Raw genomic sequence first — 16562 nt, forward strand, 5'->3', positions numbered from 1 at the left:
AAGAGAGAACGGGCTCCACATGGACACCTGCGCGCTAGAGACAAAGGCAAGGAAGAACGGGAGAGAGAACAAGAGTATTGCACTTTATAGGCACTACCACTTTAAATCTACCGCACTTTATTCACCCTATTTATGTCCCTATTTTCACCCTTACCTCAGCGGATCTAAGATTGCCAAATTAATAATATGGATTGTGGTTAAATTGTTAGTTATTTAAATTAGACATTGATTATTAATTAATTAGCTAAACCGAAAATTTATCTGTGGCAAATTAATTTAGGAAGTGTACTTATTTATCGGTGGGGTTTTACAATTAAGGAGCTTCAGAATTAGATGATGATGATAATAATAATAATAATAATAATAATAATAATAATTAATTAATCAATAAATTTTTAGCTAATTATTTATTGGGAAGATTGGGGTGGGACTTTTAATTAAATAACTATTAGAGTGATTGGCTGATTAGTTTCATAAATAGATCGGCGGAGAGGAGGATGGTTTGAGGAGGGGGCAGCTTCAGCTTCAACTATTCCATCAGTGGAGCGGACACAACTAGGAGATGACTGGCCTAGGGATTCCAGTACTCCTGGGGAGGGGAAGGTATGACGGTGGGACTAGGCGGAACTATAAGGGAAGGGAGTTGAGACATGATAGGGCTCGACCCCCTTCCAGCCTACGTCCCATCCCGACGGTGGCAAGTAGTAGGGCCAGAGGAATTTACCCGCCTCCGACACTGGTGTTATGCAATGCCAGGTCCATCAATAATAAGACATCTACCCTTCGGGAGTTCCTGTCAGAACAGAATATGGACCTGGCATGCGTGACCGAAACCTGGGTGCACGAGGGGGAGACTGTAGCTCTCTCCCAGTTGTTTCTCCCAGGATTCTCGGTCTTTCACCAGTCCCGGACCAGCGGGCGGAGGGGAGGGGTGGCTATACTCATACGAGAGGCTTACTCCTTTCGGGCTCTCCCGCATCCGGAGATCAAGGGCATTGAATGTGCCGGTTTGGCGTGGGGTGTTGGGGAGGGTGGTGTGCCGGTTTGGCGTGGGGTGTTGGGGAGGGTGTTGGCATGGGGTGTACCGACCGCCTAACGCACCGGCCGACGCCTTACCATCCCTGATGGAGGCCGTAGCAGGCTGGGCATTGGAATACCCAAGGCTCTTGATCCTGGGTGACTTCAATGTCCATTCCGATGACATGTCCTCTAGTCAGGCGATGGACCTAGTGTCATCCATGGCGACACTAGGACTCTCCCAGGTTGTTACAACACCCACCCACCAGGCGTGGCACATGCTAGACTTGATCTTCGCGGCGGGAATTTTAGTGGACGATATTACTGTTCAAACAGTGCCATGGTCGGACCATTATGCCCTTAAGGCTTGTGTGGATATTCCACTCCAAACCCGTTTAGGCGGCGAGCGCATTGTAGCTCGCCCGCGGAGCCAGATGGACCCTGAACGGTTCCAGATGGCTCTACGGGATCCCTGGCCCTCTGGCAATTCCCTCAATGACCTGGTGGAAGCCTGGAATGATAGGCTCTCCAGGGCCATCGACGAGATTGCACCTAGGCGCCCTCTGTGCCCTCGCCTAAAGCTAGCACCCTGGTATAACCAGGAGTTGCGGCAATTAAAGCGTGGACTCAGACGACTAGAGAGGCAATGGCGGTGTACTCGAGACGAAGCAACTAGAGCATCTTATAGAGAATGTATGAAGTCCTATGAGATGGCAGTCAAAGCCGCAAAGAAAACATACTTTGCGGCTAGGATTGCGTCTGCAACTTCGTGCCTGGCACAATTGTTTAACACAATTCAGACTCTGATAACGCTGCCACAGGGCAGCCCAAACGCTAGTCAATTGGAAATCGGCTGTGAGGCTTTTGCGAAATTTTTTGCAGATAAAGTCGCATCGCTCCGCTGCGACACCCCCGCCATATTGGAGACAGTATGCGGACCCGAGGCTCCTTGCCTGTCTTCAGACTGTATTCTGGATGGCTTCGGCGCTCTCAGCCTGGAGGAAGTTGACAGGATCCTCCTATCTGCACGCCCTACAACTTGCAATTCGGACCCGTGCCCCTCCTGGCTTACTAAATCTTGCGAGAGGGAGCTTAGGTATCCTATACGGGATATCATAAATAGATCCCTAATGGAAGGGCAATTTCCAACACCTCTTAAGGAGGCAGTGGTCCGCCCCCTCTTAAAAAAACCAACATTGGACCCGGCCGAATTGGCACACTATCAGCCATTCTCGAATTTACCCTTTTTGGGTAAACTCATTGAGAGGGCAGTGGCGTTGCAACTACAGAGCTTTCTGGAGGATGCTTCCGTCCTTGATTCCCATCAGTCGAGCTTTCGCCCGGGTCATGGGACGGAGACAGTGCTGGTTGCCCTAGTGGATGATCTCCAGCGGCATCTGGACCGAGGCGGCTCGGCGGTACTGATGTTGTTAGACCTATCAGCAGTGTTCGATATGGTCGACCATTGGTGGCTGACTTGCCGTCTTGCCGACGTGGGGATTCAGGGGTTGGCTCTACAATGGCTTACCTCTTTCCTCAAGGGTCGGGGACAAAGAGTGGCGATTGGGGGTGAACTGTCCCGGAGGTACCCGCTGGATTGCGGGGTCCCTGAGGGAGCAGTGCTCTCCCCGATGTTGTTTAACATCTACATGCGCCCTCTTGCCCAGATTGCCCGGAGATATGGGCTGGGTTGCCACCAGTATGCTGATGACACCCAGCTCTATCTACTTATGGACGGCCGGCCTGCCTGTATCCCAGAAAACCTGGACCTGGCATTGCAGGCCGTATCTAGATGGCTCAGGCTGAGCGGGCTGAAACTAAATCCGTCGAAGACAGAGGTCCTTTGCCTGGGTCGCCGTGGTCTGGGGAGGGAGATTCCCTTACCGGCCCTCGATGGTGTGCCTCTGTCAGTGGCGCACAGGGTTAGGAGCCTGGGGGTGCTATTGGAGCCTACTTTAACTATGGAGGCCCAGATAGCAGCCACTGCCAAGTCCGCATTTTTTCATCTTAGGCAGGCAAGGCAGTTGGCTCCTTTCCTGGAGGACGACGACCTGGCAACAGTGATCCATGCAACGGTCACCTCGAGGTTAGACTACTGCAATGCCCTCTACATGGGGCTGCCCCTGTGCTGAACCCGGAAGTTGCAGCTAGTGCAGAATGCCGCTGCCCGGCTGTTGTTAGGGCTCCCTAGACGGGAGCACATTCAGCCGGGGCTTCGGAGACTGCACTGGCTGCCGATAACATACCGAGTTCGGTACAAGGTGCTGGTTATGACCTTTAAAGCCCTTTATGGCCTGGGACCTGCCTAACTTAGGGACCGTCTCTCCCCACATGTTCCCCAGAGAGTGCTGAGATCGGGGTCTCAAAACCTTCTTACAATCCCTGGGCCAAAGGAGGCCCGTCTGAAAGTGACCAGAGACAGGGCCTTCTCGATTGCAGCTCCCTGTTGGTGGAATCAGCTCCCGGAGGAGGTAAGGGCCCTGCGGAACCTTGAACAGTTCCGCAGGGCCTGCAAAACAGCCCTCTTCCGGTTGGCATATAATTAATTGTTATCGGAAGGCCTGAATATTCAAATTTCGAACATCAGATTTTTAATACTGGAATATTGAAGAACTGATTTAAGGAAGGCAGCATAGTACATACCGAAGTGAGTTTTACATGTTTTTAGTATTTTATAGGTATTTTATGTATTTTATTGTATAATTATAATTATTAATGTATTATTAATATATTTTAAATTGAGTTTGTTAGTTTTTTGTGTTGTAAGCCGCCCTGAGCCCACCTCGGTGGGGTAGGGCGGGATATAAATCGAATAAAATAAATAAATAAATAAATATGGTAATGAGCATTCTTTGCCCTCTCACTAGATCTGAAAAAGAAGCAACAGCATTTTTAATAGCCCTTAATTCAAGAAAATTAATGTGGAGCCTTGTTTCAGAGACTGACCATTGTGGTTGTATGTCCCCCCCCCCCCCAACCTGTAAGTGAGGTGTCAGTGAAGATCTGTAAGTCATGTGACTCAAGTCCTAAGGGGACACCACTTAGCAGATGTCAAAATACTGTCTACCATGATAAACTCTTTGTAATCACTCTGGATAATGAAACCCTCATTCATAGGTCATCTCTCTGGAGGTGAAATTGTTGAATAAACCAATTCTGTAACGGCCTTATAAATAGCCTAGGGTGAGGTTTTAGCACTGTTGTAGATGCCATGTACCCCAATGATTTCTGAATCTGTTTAGCAGTTTAGAACCTACAGAAGATAAATCTTTTGCACAAATTCTGGATCTTCTTAGTTCTCTACATTTTTTGTGTTGTGTATGTATGACTCTGGCTGATTCAACATTCATGCTTGGGTCTGATTTTCTGAGCACTGAAATCGCCTTCTAGAAATCTGGAGTATATTTTTTCATCCACACTCAAAATTTTGCTCCTGGACTTCCCCTCCACACTTGCTTGCTTTACTGGAGGGGGGCAGGTTTAAGAGTTCCATTGTTCTTTCTTGAGAAACGAGTTTATTGCCCTGTTTCCCAGGAAAGGTATCATCTTTATGGTCCTGTGGAATGCGCTTCCTGGAAAAGCCTCATTCAAAAGTAGTCTTGGAAAGTCAGGGGCAACTCTGTGCTGAAAACGATGTCAGAGCCAATTCAGGAATTTAAATGTAAATGACAGTCAAAACACCGAAGCAAGACAGAAGTCAAGGCACATTGTAATGTAGATGATCACTTTTGAAAGTGCAGCATTACTGGATCTTTTGCCCAGTGTAAAATCAGCCTCTATGTTTGGTGTGGGTTGTTAGTTCCTGCCTGGCTCATTGGAGCCTTTAGGACTGAGGTTTGGGGACATGGGAACAATGGGAAGCAGGATCCAAATCTCTGTTTCTCAGGACCAATCAACAGCCCCCAGCTGGTTCAAATGACCCAGTGTGGGAACTTTGGAGTGTATATAGTTGAGTCTGTTGGCCCAGTACAGTAGTCTTAGTCTGCTTATTACCATTAGGGGTGTGCAGAGAAAAAAAAATCGCTAAAATTCAGTTTGGGGTTGATTAAACAAAAAAAAAAAAATCCCTTGGAAAGCCAAATTTATATTAGGTAAAGGGAAAAAACCTGAAAAAAATTGGTATTCCCAATTTTTTTCAGCTCCATTATACTCTATGGGCCATTTTAGTTAATGGCAAAATCCCAGAGAGTACATTCCGTGGACTGGGAGAGAAGGGGTTTGAGCGAGAGGCACCAAATTTACTGTGTACCTGCTGGAGCCTCTCTCCAAAAGAACCCCCAAGTTTCAAAAAGATTGGACCAGGGGGTACAACCCTATGAGCACCCAAAGCAGGTGCCCCTATCCCTATTGAAATAATGATTGCAAAAACTCCATTGGTTTCATCTGTGGGGGGAAAAATGACTAAGGTCAAATAAGAGAATCTCTTGCCTAAAAAACAGTGTTTTTTCAGTCAGCAGCAGAACCAGTGCATGTGCCCAGCAGAGGCAATGCTACTATGGCATTGCCAAAAAAAACCCCAACAGAACAAAGATCAAATTGGGTAGGAGGGATTTCCTGGGGAACCATTGTTGCCAATCTCCAGGTAAGAGCTGGAGTGCTCTCCAGGTGGCAGAGATCAGCTTCCCTGGAGAAAGCAGGTGCTTAAATTAGTGTTGCCAGCCCCAAGTGGGACTGGGAACACAAAAAAATCATGGAAAAATAACAATCCACTATTATGAACCCAAAAATGAACCAATAACCCAATATAAATGAAAAGATGTTGTGTGTGAATGATCTGTTGTGAATTGGTAAGGAGATATACTGGTGGTCTGTTTATTTATTGGTTTAGAAATTGATATATGTTTAGTGTTATATGTGCTTCTGTGCTTCCAGATAGGTGGAAGACGCCTCTCTGAGGAAGGTCCCATCGGAAACAATAACAAATGTGAGCGTTGCTGTCAGAGGCTATTTTTGTACCCACTTCTGCAAAATTATTATGAATAAGTGAAGTCTTTAAATTTGAGAGAAATATACAGTAAAGAATATGAGAAGACATTTTTGCACGGCATCATTGCAAGCACTGGCACTTTAATTTTATCTGCAGGAGTGGCTGAATTGTTCTTTAGCATTCGAAGTTGGAAATTGACATGCATGGATAGAACTTTGAAACCTTGATATCTGAACTCAAACAACCAGCGATTGCATTTTGTAATACTTTCAAATTAATATACTGTTTACAATGAATTGTAGTTAAATATATTTTTTTCATGTATATTGTGTTATTGGTTCAATTTGGGGTTCATAATAGTGGTTCGTTATTTTTCCACAGTTTTTTTGTGTTTCCAGTTCAACCTTTACTGTGGTACTCTAGGATTACTCAGCCTCCAGGTGGGGCCTAGAGATCTCCTGCTTTTAAGATCTTATCTGGACTACTTAGGGGGGAAGTGTTAAAGCTCTATGCCAATAATGTTACTTAAAGAATTTTCTGTCTCAGACCCAAATGATTTTTAAAAGCCTACTAATAGCCCTAATTAAGTTGTAAAAAACTAATAGCACCCACTGAACAACACTCAGACTAACTGGCTTGCCCCTGAAAAGCAACCTTCCGGAAGTTAATTTTTTTTTTAAAAAAAAAAACTTCTTCTAGCAGTACCCATTAAACAGAAGACTTCCCCTGAAAAAGCAACCTTGTAAGACTGAGAAACTTACAATAACCTCTATTAACACAACTGGTGCAGTTGCAGTACAATAAATCTGCACAAAAACACCAGAATCACCCACTACACAGCCAAACCTAGGACCAAAAACAGTCCAAGTCCAACAGGATAATTTTAAAACCTGTGAAACAACTGTTGTTATCTAGGCTAACTGCAGGCCTCAGTCAAGCAAGCCAACCACACAAACAGGCACACAATCTGTGAAGGCACACAATCTGAGGCAGGCAGCCCACACAGCAGAAAACCAGGGTCGTTTTCGCACTCACCTTAATCAGCAGCGACGACCCTCTTCACCGCGCAGAATCTGCGCGGATTTCGCACTAATTGCCGCGGAGCACCCAGAAGAGCCGGAAAGTCCCGGCGCTTTTGCAGCGCAAACGGAAACCGCCAAAAACCAGTTTCCGTTTGCGCCGCAAAAGCGCTGGGACTTTCCGGCTCTTCTGGGTGCTCCGCGGCAATTAGTGCGAAATCCGTGCAGATCCTGCGTGGTGAAGAGGGTCATCGCTGCTGATTAAGGTGAGTGCGAAAACGACCCAGGAGAACTACTGTTTCAAACCTTTTAAGAAACTCCCTTTCAAGGACAACTCCTGTGATACCTATGGCTAACCCATTTAACTTCAGATAAGAGAATATAATATGACATAAACAATAAGTAGCACAAATGACTTATTAATCCTCCTATGCCCTCCAACAAAGCAATTAAACTTTTAAAAAATGCCTAGGCAAGAGCAGCTGCCCCTCAACCCAAAGTAGTCCCCCCTTAACAGCCCTCCCTTCAACTCACTATGCAACTTTAAAAAGACCTAACAGGAAAATATTTTTAAGCATTGTCAGACAAACCAGGAGATATCTTCTTCCTCCAGCCAGAGACAGGAGTCAGGGAGCAGGATATTCCTCCAGAAATGTTCAAGGAATTCAGCAGCAGGGTAATGCTCTCTGGCCATGCACAGGAGATTTTCAAAATGTGAAAAATCCCCTGTGACCAGCATGCAATTCTTTGGCCCTAATTGGCCAGATTGCCCTTCTCTCCCCCCCGCCCCCCACCCCACCCCGCCTGCTGGCTGCAGACCTTACAAAGGAAAGCAATTTAATTATACTGTGTGTAATTAAGGAAACACATGATACATTACATACTAGCCTTGTTTTTAGCTATTGCTTTATTTCAGAAATCCATTCCTGAGTATGTGTGAAAATATAAATATTAACCATTCTAGAGCAGCGGTGTCAAAAACGTGGGGTGGATTTTAAGATCCATTCCACATTTTCCTTGCAGCTTTGTCTGTACTCTGCAATCGTTTCAAATGGAGTGGAGATGGTTACATTTTCAGCTTTCCTATAGCTAGCTGAAACTCGTGCTTCCTGGAGTCATGTCCTTGCAAACAAGGGTTGATGCTTTATCAACCTGAATGATAAATCAGCTTATCTCTCCTGAATGGACCTAACCTAGTGAGTACTCTAATGTGGGAACCCACAGCCAAAGGGGGATATTATACGGGAAAGGCTTTGCCAATCTGAGTAGACTAGTGGGGAGAAGTTTGCAATGCCATTTCATTGTTTCCACAGAGTCAGAGCCTTGTGCTTTTTTTTGATGTTTTATTTTAAAACCTGCATTGCCAAATTCCACTAGTCCCCCACCTTTCTAACTTAAATCACTGGAAGAGTTGTAAGCATGTTTGTATTTTAAGCTTTAAGAAATATCTTTAATTAAGTTTGTCTGTGTCCATTATAAAATTTATATCTCCACTACCTGGCATTATATTTTATGACACTCATGTCCTGGCCCCACAAAGTCCCATTTGTGTCAGATCCAGCCCTCCTAACAAATGAGTTCGATACCCTGGAGGGCCAGTTTGGTGTAGTGGTTAAGTGTGCGGACTCTTATCTGGGAGAACCGGGTTTGATTCCCCACTCCTCCACTTGCACCTGCTAGCATGGCCTTGGGTCAGCCATAGCTCTGGGAGAGGTTGTCCTTGAAAGGGCAGCTGCTGTGAGAGCCCTCTCCAGCCCCACCCACTTCACAGGGTGTCTGTTGTGGGGGAGGAAGGTAAAGGAGATTGTGAGCCTCTCTGAGACTCTTTGGAGTAGAGGGCGAGATATAAATCCAATAGCTTCTTCTTCTTCTTATTTTTATTTGCAGTCAAATAGTAAACTTGCTGCAACAAATCCCTCCCGTCCCCCCATTGCCCTGATTGCATTCATCTTTGTTTTGCTACATTGATAAAACAGTTGTTAACTTGATGGCTGAGTGATGACTAGACTTTGTTCAAGCCTTGGGGAACACATTCTCTTCAGACCTCTTAATGGATTCTAATTGTAGAGAAGTTGAAAGATTCCCCTAAAGTATGCAAGGAAAAGGAGTATTCTTCTCCTCTTCCCCCTGCCATTCTCCTGATTCCGGGGGGAAGGGGGAGCGGGGAGCCAATTTTTTTGGGTCGTTTTCTGGTATGCTTAATTCAGCTGACAGATCAGATCAGAGAATCTGACTCGGCTTTATAAAAGCCTAAAATTGCCAAAAAGGACATTTTTGGGGGGGTTTTCACATTTTTCTTTACTGAATGCATACTCCTAATTACCATGCTATAATGACTCTGTGGTGACATTGCTTTCGCAATGTTTTTATGGCAGACTTTTTACAGGGTGGTTTGTCATTGCCTTCCTCAGTCATCTACACTTCCCCCCCCCCAGCAAGCTGGGTACTCATTTTACTGACCTTAGGAGGATGGAAAGCTGAGTCAACCTCGAGCTGGCTACCTGAACCCAGCTTCTGCCGGGATCGAACTCAAGTCATGAGCAGAGTTTAGGACTGCAGTACTGCTGCTTTACCACTCTGAGCCATGGGGCTCTTACCTTTACGAGTCCCGTGGCTCTTAAAGGTAAAGCTTGTGCCTTTTGGAAACTGAATATGTCTTAGTTTGATGTCATTGTTATGAGTTTACAGGGTGACTCTTGGATGAAGCTTGTTTGCGAAACATGGTATATCAAGTCAATAAACACGTAAGGAAGGAACTTTGTACCTTTGGAGCCTTTATTTTGGGAGACTGGATCAACCACATCTTGCGAAATTGACTGTGATTGAATTTCCACGGGAAGCCTTTTGAATGGACCTTTTGCATTCTCCATGGAATCTTCTTGAAAATTATTGTGGAATCCATTCCCTCATGAAATATACTTCCTGTGCATTTGGGGTATCTTTATAAATTATTTGGACACTTTATTCTATTATTGTGGATTCATTTTGTGTTTGCACAGTGATTTTGCTTTGATCTATTTACTGTGTAGCCACTTTGTTTCCTGCCGTTTTGGATTTGTAACTCATCAGTATAGTCTGAGAACAGCTATGACTTCACCTTCTCCAAAGCATGAAACTGCTAGATCCAAAAGTAGCTGCAAAAGTGAATTTAGTCACCATGGCGTTAGAGCAGAAAGCACACTTCTGTGAAGAGGTCCCTGTGTGAGAACCACTATTTGTCCCACTGGCAAAATTCATCTGTAGCCATCAGTACATAAGTTTTCACAATGGGGCACGCCTCAGATCCAGTTTCAGTAGAGAAAATGGCTTAGAAAGAAAGCTGAAAAATTATTTCCCCATGATTTTCTATTCCTTGGCTTGAAACTGCAACCAAGAAATCAGGAGATTGAGACTGGTCAGGGCAACCATGAAGGAGCTAGAAAAGTTCCTCTAGCGTAGAGATGTGTTGCTGGTGACTAAGATTGGGTAATTCATTCCCATTACTTTGTATATAATATACCACTAAATAATTTGCTAAAGTGCATCTATAAGATTGGTTTTCCCAATAAATGCAATAGGCACCAGAGGTATTGCTAGTGAACTGACAGTTTAAAAAAAAAGTTCAGGGACACTTCAGAAAAAAGACCTTCACCTTCTACATTATGTATAAAATAAACTGTTTCATACCTTATCATCCAAACCTTCAGAACAGTTAAACACCAGACAGAGTTTTCCCAGGGCCTAATGGAAAAGGAAATAGTGCTTTAGAGAAAAAAACTACATATATTTAATGGAAAAAAATGAATTTAATAAGTATATATACAGAGTAACCACAGTAACTTCAGTTCTGATCAGAACATTAAACTTAACATGAAGGTTCCTTGTCTTTGGAATTACAGAGAATATTCTGATATAAAGAGAGAAAAATTCCACCACCACCACCCCCTTTCCAGATCAAGAGGCAAGACTGAATATCTAAAATCCTATCTTCATTGGGGGTGTTTGCGTGTGGCTGTATTGAGCAAACTCTTCAATAAGTAACATTTTTGAAATCATAAAATTAACAAAAGATTATCACATCACAATATTGCCATGGTTGGGGACATTCCCTGAAGATAAAAGCATTTATCACTATGAAAGAAAGAAAAAAAACATGTTAGCTGTAAACTAACTGATAAAATATGAAAACTAATCACTCCTCCTCCCCCATTCCAGACAAATCAGCAAAAACTGGGGAGCAATTAAAACACGCACACACACTGCAACTTCCAACCTATCCACAATACAAAACACAACCCTGATTAGCAGAACAGGATGCTCTCTATACAGCCAAAAAAAAATAGAACTTCTATGGTGAATTGAAAGTACCGCTGTACTTCAAGGGAGGAGAACAGTGTTACCCATTCAGATCTCACTGCTGCTGGACAAGTTTACAGCAAGTATTGAAGCTCTCTCCACCCAATGGCCACATCAGGAGTCCCTTTTATGCCAATAGGTAGAAATAAATGCCTAGGTTGTCTCCTCACAGATATACATTCGTATCAAGGGCTGCCAAACTTGTTTATCTTTACTTAAGGGGCTGTGAACCCTGCTGGATCTGTCCACTTTTGGGCCTGGTAGGCAATTGCAATATACCTGCTCTAAGTAACTTTAGACATCTTCAGTAAAGGAGATTGCAAGTCTGGCAGCCTTTGATACCAATATTCCTTCCCTGAACAGCAAGATGAAAGAACCTCAAAAGGGGAGTACTCTAGTTTTTTAAATGCATAAGTTAATCTAATGCAAACACATAGATCTTGTGTCAGTATTTTTTCTTTGGATGTTGTGGTTTAATACAAAAAAGGGAGGTACAATTCCTGTGACCTGCGGAACACTACATTCACCTTTGGGAGACAAATAAAGCAATCATGTTTTCCTGCAAATCTAGTACACACTTTAAAATGCAATAAATCAGTTTAAGAACATAAGAGAAGCAATGCTGGATCAGGCCAATGGCCCATCTGATCCAACACTCTGTGTTACACAGTGGCCTAAACCCAGGTGCCATCAGGAGATCCCACCAGCAGGACCAGAACTCCAGAAGCCCTCCCACTGTTGCTCCCAAGCATCAAGAATACAGATCATAACTGCCCCAAACATAGTGTTTCATCTATACCTTGTGGCTAATAGCTACTGATGGATCTTTGCTCTGTATGTTTATACACTTCATTAAATTGGACTATGACCTACTGTAACCTGAAGGCACAGCATAGATTGCATGCTAAATCTATTATTTCAATGAAACATTAACCTTAGTTCCTGTAGCAGGAACAATGACTCTGGATGTTGGTCAGGGTACTGAAAAACTTGATGTTTTGAAGACCCTATTGCTGAAAGATGGAATGCACTTATCTGTCATTGATGAGCCTTTCATTTGCAGTTGTGTCCTTGTGACTGAGAACATCTCAATCAATCAATATTCATTTCAGTCAAAGACCAGAACAACAAACAAGGACTGAGCACTTCTGCTTATGTTATCCAAACAAGTCTCCATAGTAGGCCTATCACACAAACAATCACAATTGCATTATCCTAATGTGCAGGTATATTCCTTTTTAATTCTCCCTAGTAAGTTTTTGTTCCTGTTTTTCCGTCTGTTTTAGAGGATTGTTTCTTTTGTTTATCTATTAGTTGTTTGGACTGACTCAGTGGCTGTAACGTACTGAGACAGGAGACGTTGGTAGGGCAACATGCTTTAATGGAGGCACGTTACATAGAGAGAGAACACGCGGGCCGGGCCCCGCTTATATACAATATCCCGGAACAACCTCCCTGGCTGGCCAGCCCAATCCTGGCCAGTTAAACTTCCCGCCACAGCCTGTGATGGGCGGGGTGTTTCGCGCCCTGTGCGGAGTCGCCTGGGGGCAGCCCAGTCGCCTCTGCACATGGCCGCGTTAGCTTGGTCTATCGTCCTTGCGTTATATCGTAATGGCATCCTAGCGATACACTACACCCCTCCCCCCCAGTCTTTGTAAATAGTCCCTTAGGTAGGCGGGCGGCCGGCGCTCCCGGGTTGATCGTCTGGGGGCGGCTTGAGGTGTAGGCGCTGCTTCGGCGGCGGGAGCCTCCTCGGGGAGCGATGCTGCTGCGGGCCGTGGGTCGACCTCTTGGGGTTGCTCGGGCTCCGCCGGTCCTGAGTGTTCTTGAGTGAGCGGGGTCGGTGCCGGCGCGATGGTCTCCGGCCGACCCATCGCGGGCTCTCCTCCGGGGGATGCCTCCTCCAAGTCGGTTGGCACTTCCGGTAAGGTGCGGCGACGCAGTTGATCGATGTGCTGCCGAAGGGTCTGGCCCCCCTCCGTGGCTACCTCGTAATGGTGGGTCCCAATTACCTGCCGCACCCGACCCGCCACCCACTTGGGCCCCTGGGCGTAGTTTCGTGCGAACACGGGGTCCCCCGCGAAGAACCCACGGGCTGCCTCCCGGATCTCCGGGGACCTTCGGATGTCTGAGGCTCGGTCAGGGTGCAGCCTGTCAAGCCTCATGATAAGTTTGCGCCCCATGAGGAGCTCTGCCGGGCTTACCCCCGTGACCGGATTGGGGGTTACCCTGTTGTCAAACAGGAAGGCGGCTAGTCTGTGGTCCCAGTCGCCCTGCACAATCCGGCCCAGGGCTTCCTTGGTTGTTCGGACCATTCGCTCTGCCTGTCCGTTGGTGGCTGGGTGGAACGGGGCCGACCTTATGTGCCTGATCAGGTACCTCTGCAGGAATGCCTGAAATTCCCCCGAGGTGAAGGCCGCCCCATTGTCAGTGACTATAGTGTCCGGAATGCCGTGTGTGCTAAGGGCCCGCCGCAGTGCCCGTATTGCGGCGGCCAATGAAGTGGACGCTACTGGAATGACCTCCAGCCATTTGGTGTAGGCGTCCACCATGATCAGAAAGATCTGTCCCTGGAAGGGCCCCGCGAAGTCTAGGTGTAGCCTGGACCACGGTTTCTGGGTGGTTTCCCACCGTGTGACCGGGGCGCTTGGTGGCTCGGGGCGTGACTCTTGACATATGCTGCACCTCCGCACCCAGTTCTCGATCTCCTCGTCCATCCCCGGCCACCAGACGTAGCTCCTGGCTAGAGCCTTCATCCTGACTATACCGGGGTGGGTCTCGTGGAGTGACTCTAGGACTCGCTTTTGCAGCAGGGGGGGGAGGGACCACCACCCTGCTGCCCCATAAGATGCACCCTTTGTGTGCTGCTAGCTCCTCTCTCCTCATTTTGTATGGCTTAAATTCTTCCCCCATGTTCCCTTCTGGCCACCCCCTCACCACTCAGTCGAGAACCCTTGCAAGTGTTTTGTTCCTCCCTGTAGCCTTGGCGACCTCCGCGGCGTGGAGGGGCTGCTCTGGGAGGGATTCGACCAACATGACTAGGTGTGCGGGGGCTGGGTCAGGTTCAGTGACTAGAAGGGGCAATCGGCTGAGTGCGTCCGCGTGGCCCATAGCCTTGCCGGCTCGGTGGACCAGTGTGTATGTGTATGAGTTGAGGAATTGGTTCCACCTCAACACGCGCTGTGAAAGTATTTGGGGGGTTTGTCGGTCTGGGGCCAGCAGACCTAAGAGCGGCTTGTGGTCCGTGGCTATTGTGAACCTCCGCCCATACAGATAATCGTGGAATTTTCTGATCCCCGCCACGATCGCCAGAGCCTCTTTGTCTATCTGCGCGTAATTGCGCTCGGCTGCTGTTAGAGTGCGGGAGTAGTATGCAACCGGTACCTCCCTCCCGTCTGGGAGTTGGTGCCCCAGGACTGCCCCCACCCCATAAGGTGACGCATCGCAAGCCAGGATGACGGGGAGGCCCTTGTCAAAATGGTGGAGCACCGCATTGGACACCAGGACGTCCTTGACCGCCTGAAACGCGGCGGCTTGTTGTTTGCCCCAAACCCAAGGAGTTTTTTTGTCCAGCAGCCGGTGTAGGGGTTCTGCTAGGGCTGCCTTGTGGGGTAGGAACGAGTGGTAAAAATTAAGCACCCCCAAGAAGCTTTGTAGCTCCGCTTTGCAGGTGGGGGCCGGGGCTTGCACGATGGCTCAGGTCTTTTCTTCCGTTGGGTGGATGCCGGCTGCGTCTATGGCGAAACCAAGGAATTCCACTCGTGGGACCCCCAGCAAGCATTTCTCCCTTTTTACTTTGAGCCCCGCTGCCTGGAATTGGCGGAGCACCTCTCTCAGGCGGTTGGCGAATTCTTCGGGGTCCGGGGCGGCGATTAAAACATCGTCGAAGAACGGCTGGACTCCGAGGATCCCTTTAAGGAGAGCGTCAATTATGCTCTGGAAAATCCCCGGAGCCACGCTAACCCCGAACTGTAGTCTCCGCACTCTGAAGGCGCCCCTGTGTGTTACAATAGTTTGGGCCTCCGCCGTTTTAGTGTCTACCGGGAGCTGTTGGTAGGCCTGTGCCAGATCCAGCTTCCCAAAGATCTTAGACCCCGCTAGGGCAGCCAGGACGTGGCTCACCACCGGCACTGGGTAGGGGTTATCCTGCAGTGCCTCATTTATTGTGCACTTGTAATTGGCACAGATCCGCACCTCCCCGTTTGGTTTGAGTGGAGTGACTATGGGAGTCTCCCAGGTGGCGTAGTCCACTGGTTCCAGGACCCCTTGGGCAGTGAGGCGGTCTAGTTCGGCCTCTATTTTCGGTTTCAAGGCAAACGGGACCCGCCTCGCTTTGAGCCTGATCGGCCTGACTGTCGGGTCAAGTGGTAGGGAGATGGCCGGCCCCTTGTAGCTGCCCAGGGAGCCGTCAAATACGTCGGGAAACTCTTGGCAAATCTCCCCGAACCCCCTGGGTGTTAGGGTTTGTCCCACCCCCTCCAAGCGGATCCCCAGGGGCTTGAACCACGCCAGTCCAAGCAGGGTGGTAAGCTGGCGCTTAACCACCAGGATGTCCAGCGGGCCGTAAAAGGACCCCTGCTCGACTTGTACCCGGGCCCACCCCACGATTTGCACCGGGTTCTTCTGAAAGTCCCGGAGTATGAAGTCCGCCGGCCTTAGTTGAAGCCGCTGGCGGGGGCACAGTTTCCTCAGGGTTTCCTCTGCTATAATAGAAATGGAGGAACCTGAGTCCACCTCCATTTGGCAGGGGTTCCCTTCGATGAGGACCGCCATTTTAATCTTGTCGGGGGTTGCGAGGGGCAAGTTCAGTACCTGTAGGGTTGTGGAGGCTGTGGAGTGGAACTCCGCCGACTCGTGATGCGTGGTCGGCCTCCTGCGGTTGGGCTTGGCACGGCAAGCCCTTGCAATGTGGCCGGTCTTTCCGCAGCTCCGGCAGTCCCAGGTCCGGTACTGGCAGTCCCTCCTGTCATGGGGGTCGCCGCAGCTGGCGCACTTGGGGGCCGGCGGTCTCTCCACCGCTGGAGATCGTTCGGGCGCTCGGGGGCGCTGGGGTGCTCGGTTGGGTGGCCCGGCTGGGCGGCGCAGCTGGTAGGCTTCTCCCTCTTCCGGGTGGTCGTGGTCAAGCTCCTCGTGGTGGACGGCGTCAGTCCGGGCCTTGGGAAAAGTCCTCGCGGTCCTCTCGAACGCCACGGCCTCGCTGAAGGCGCTCTGGAGGGTGAGCTCTTCCTTGGCGAAGAGCTTTTGCTGGAGCCTCCCGTCGCGGA

The 16562-nt window shown here is 47.9% G+C and overlaps 1 protein-coding gene across 1 annotated transcript in view; it reads right to left on the reverse strand.

Moving 5' to 3' along the window:
- Positions 1–16562, reverse strand: part of LOC132576410 (dynein axonemal heavy chain 6-like) — a 125100-nt gene that overhangs the window by 43892 nt on the left and 64646 nt on the right. Inside the window, exon 10 of the mRNA XM_060245563.1 lies at positions 10630–10683. Coding sequence (XP_060101546.1) covers positions 10630–10683 — 54 coding nt within the window. The remainder of the gene's footprint in view (positions 1–10629; positions 10684–16562) is intronic.

Source organism: Heteronotia binoei, chromosome 1, assembly GCF_032191835.1.
Source record: "Heteronotia binoei isolate CCM8104 ecotype False Entrance Well chromosome 1, APGP_CSIRO_Hbin_v1, whole genome shotgun sequence".
Taxonomy (NCBI): Eukaryota; Metazoa; Chordata; class Lepidosauria; order Squamata; family Gekkonidae; genus Heteronotia; species Heteronotia binoei.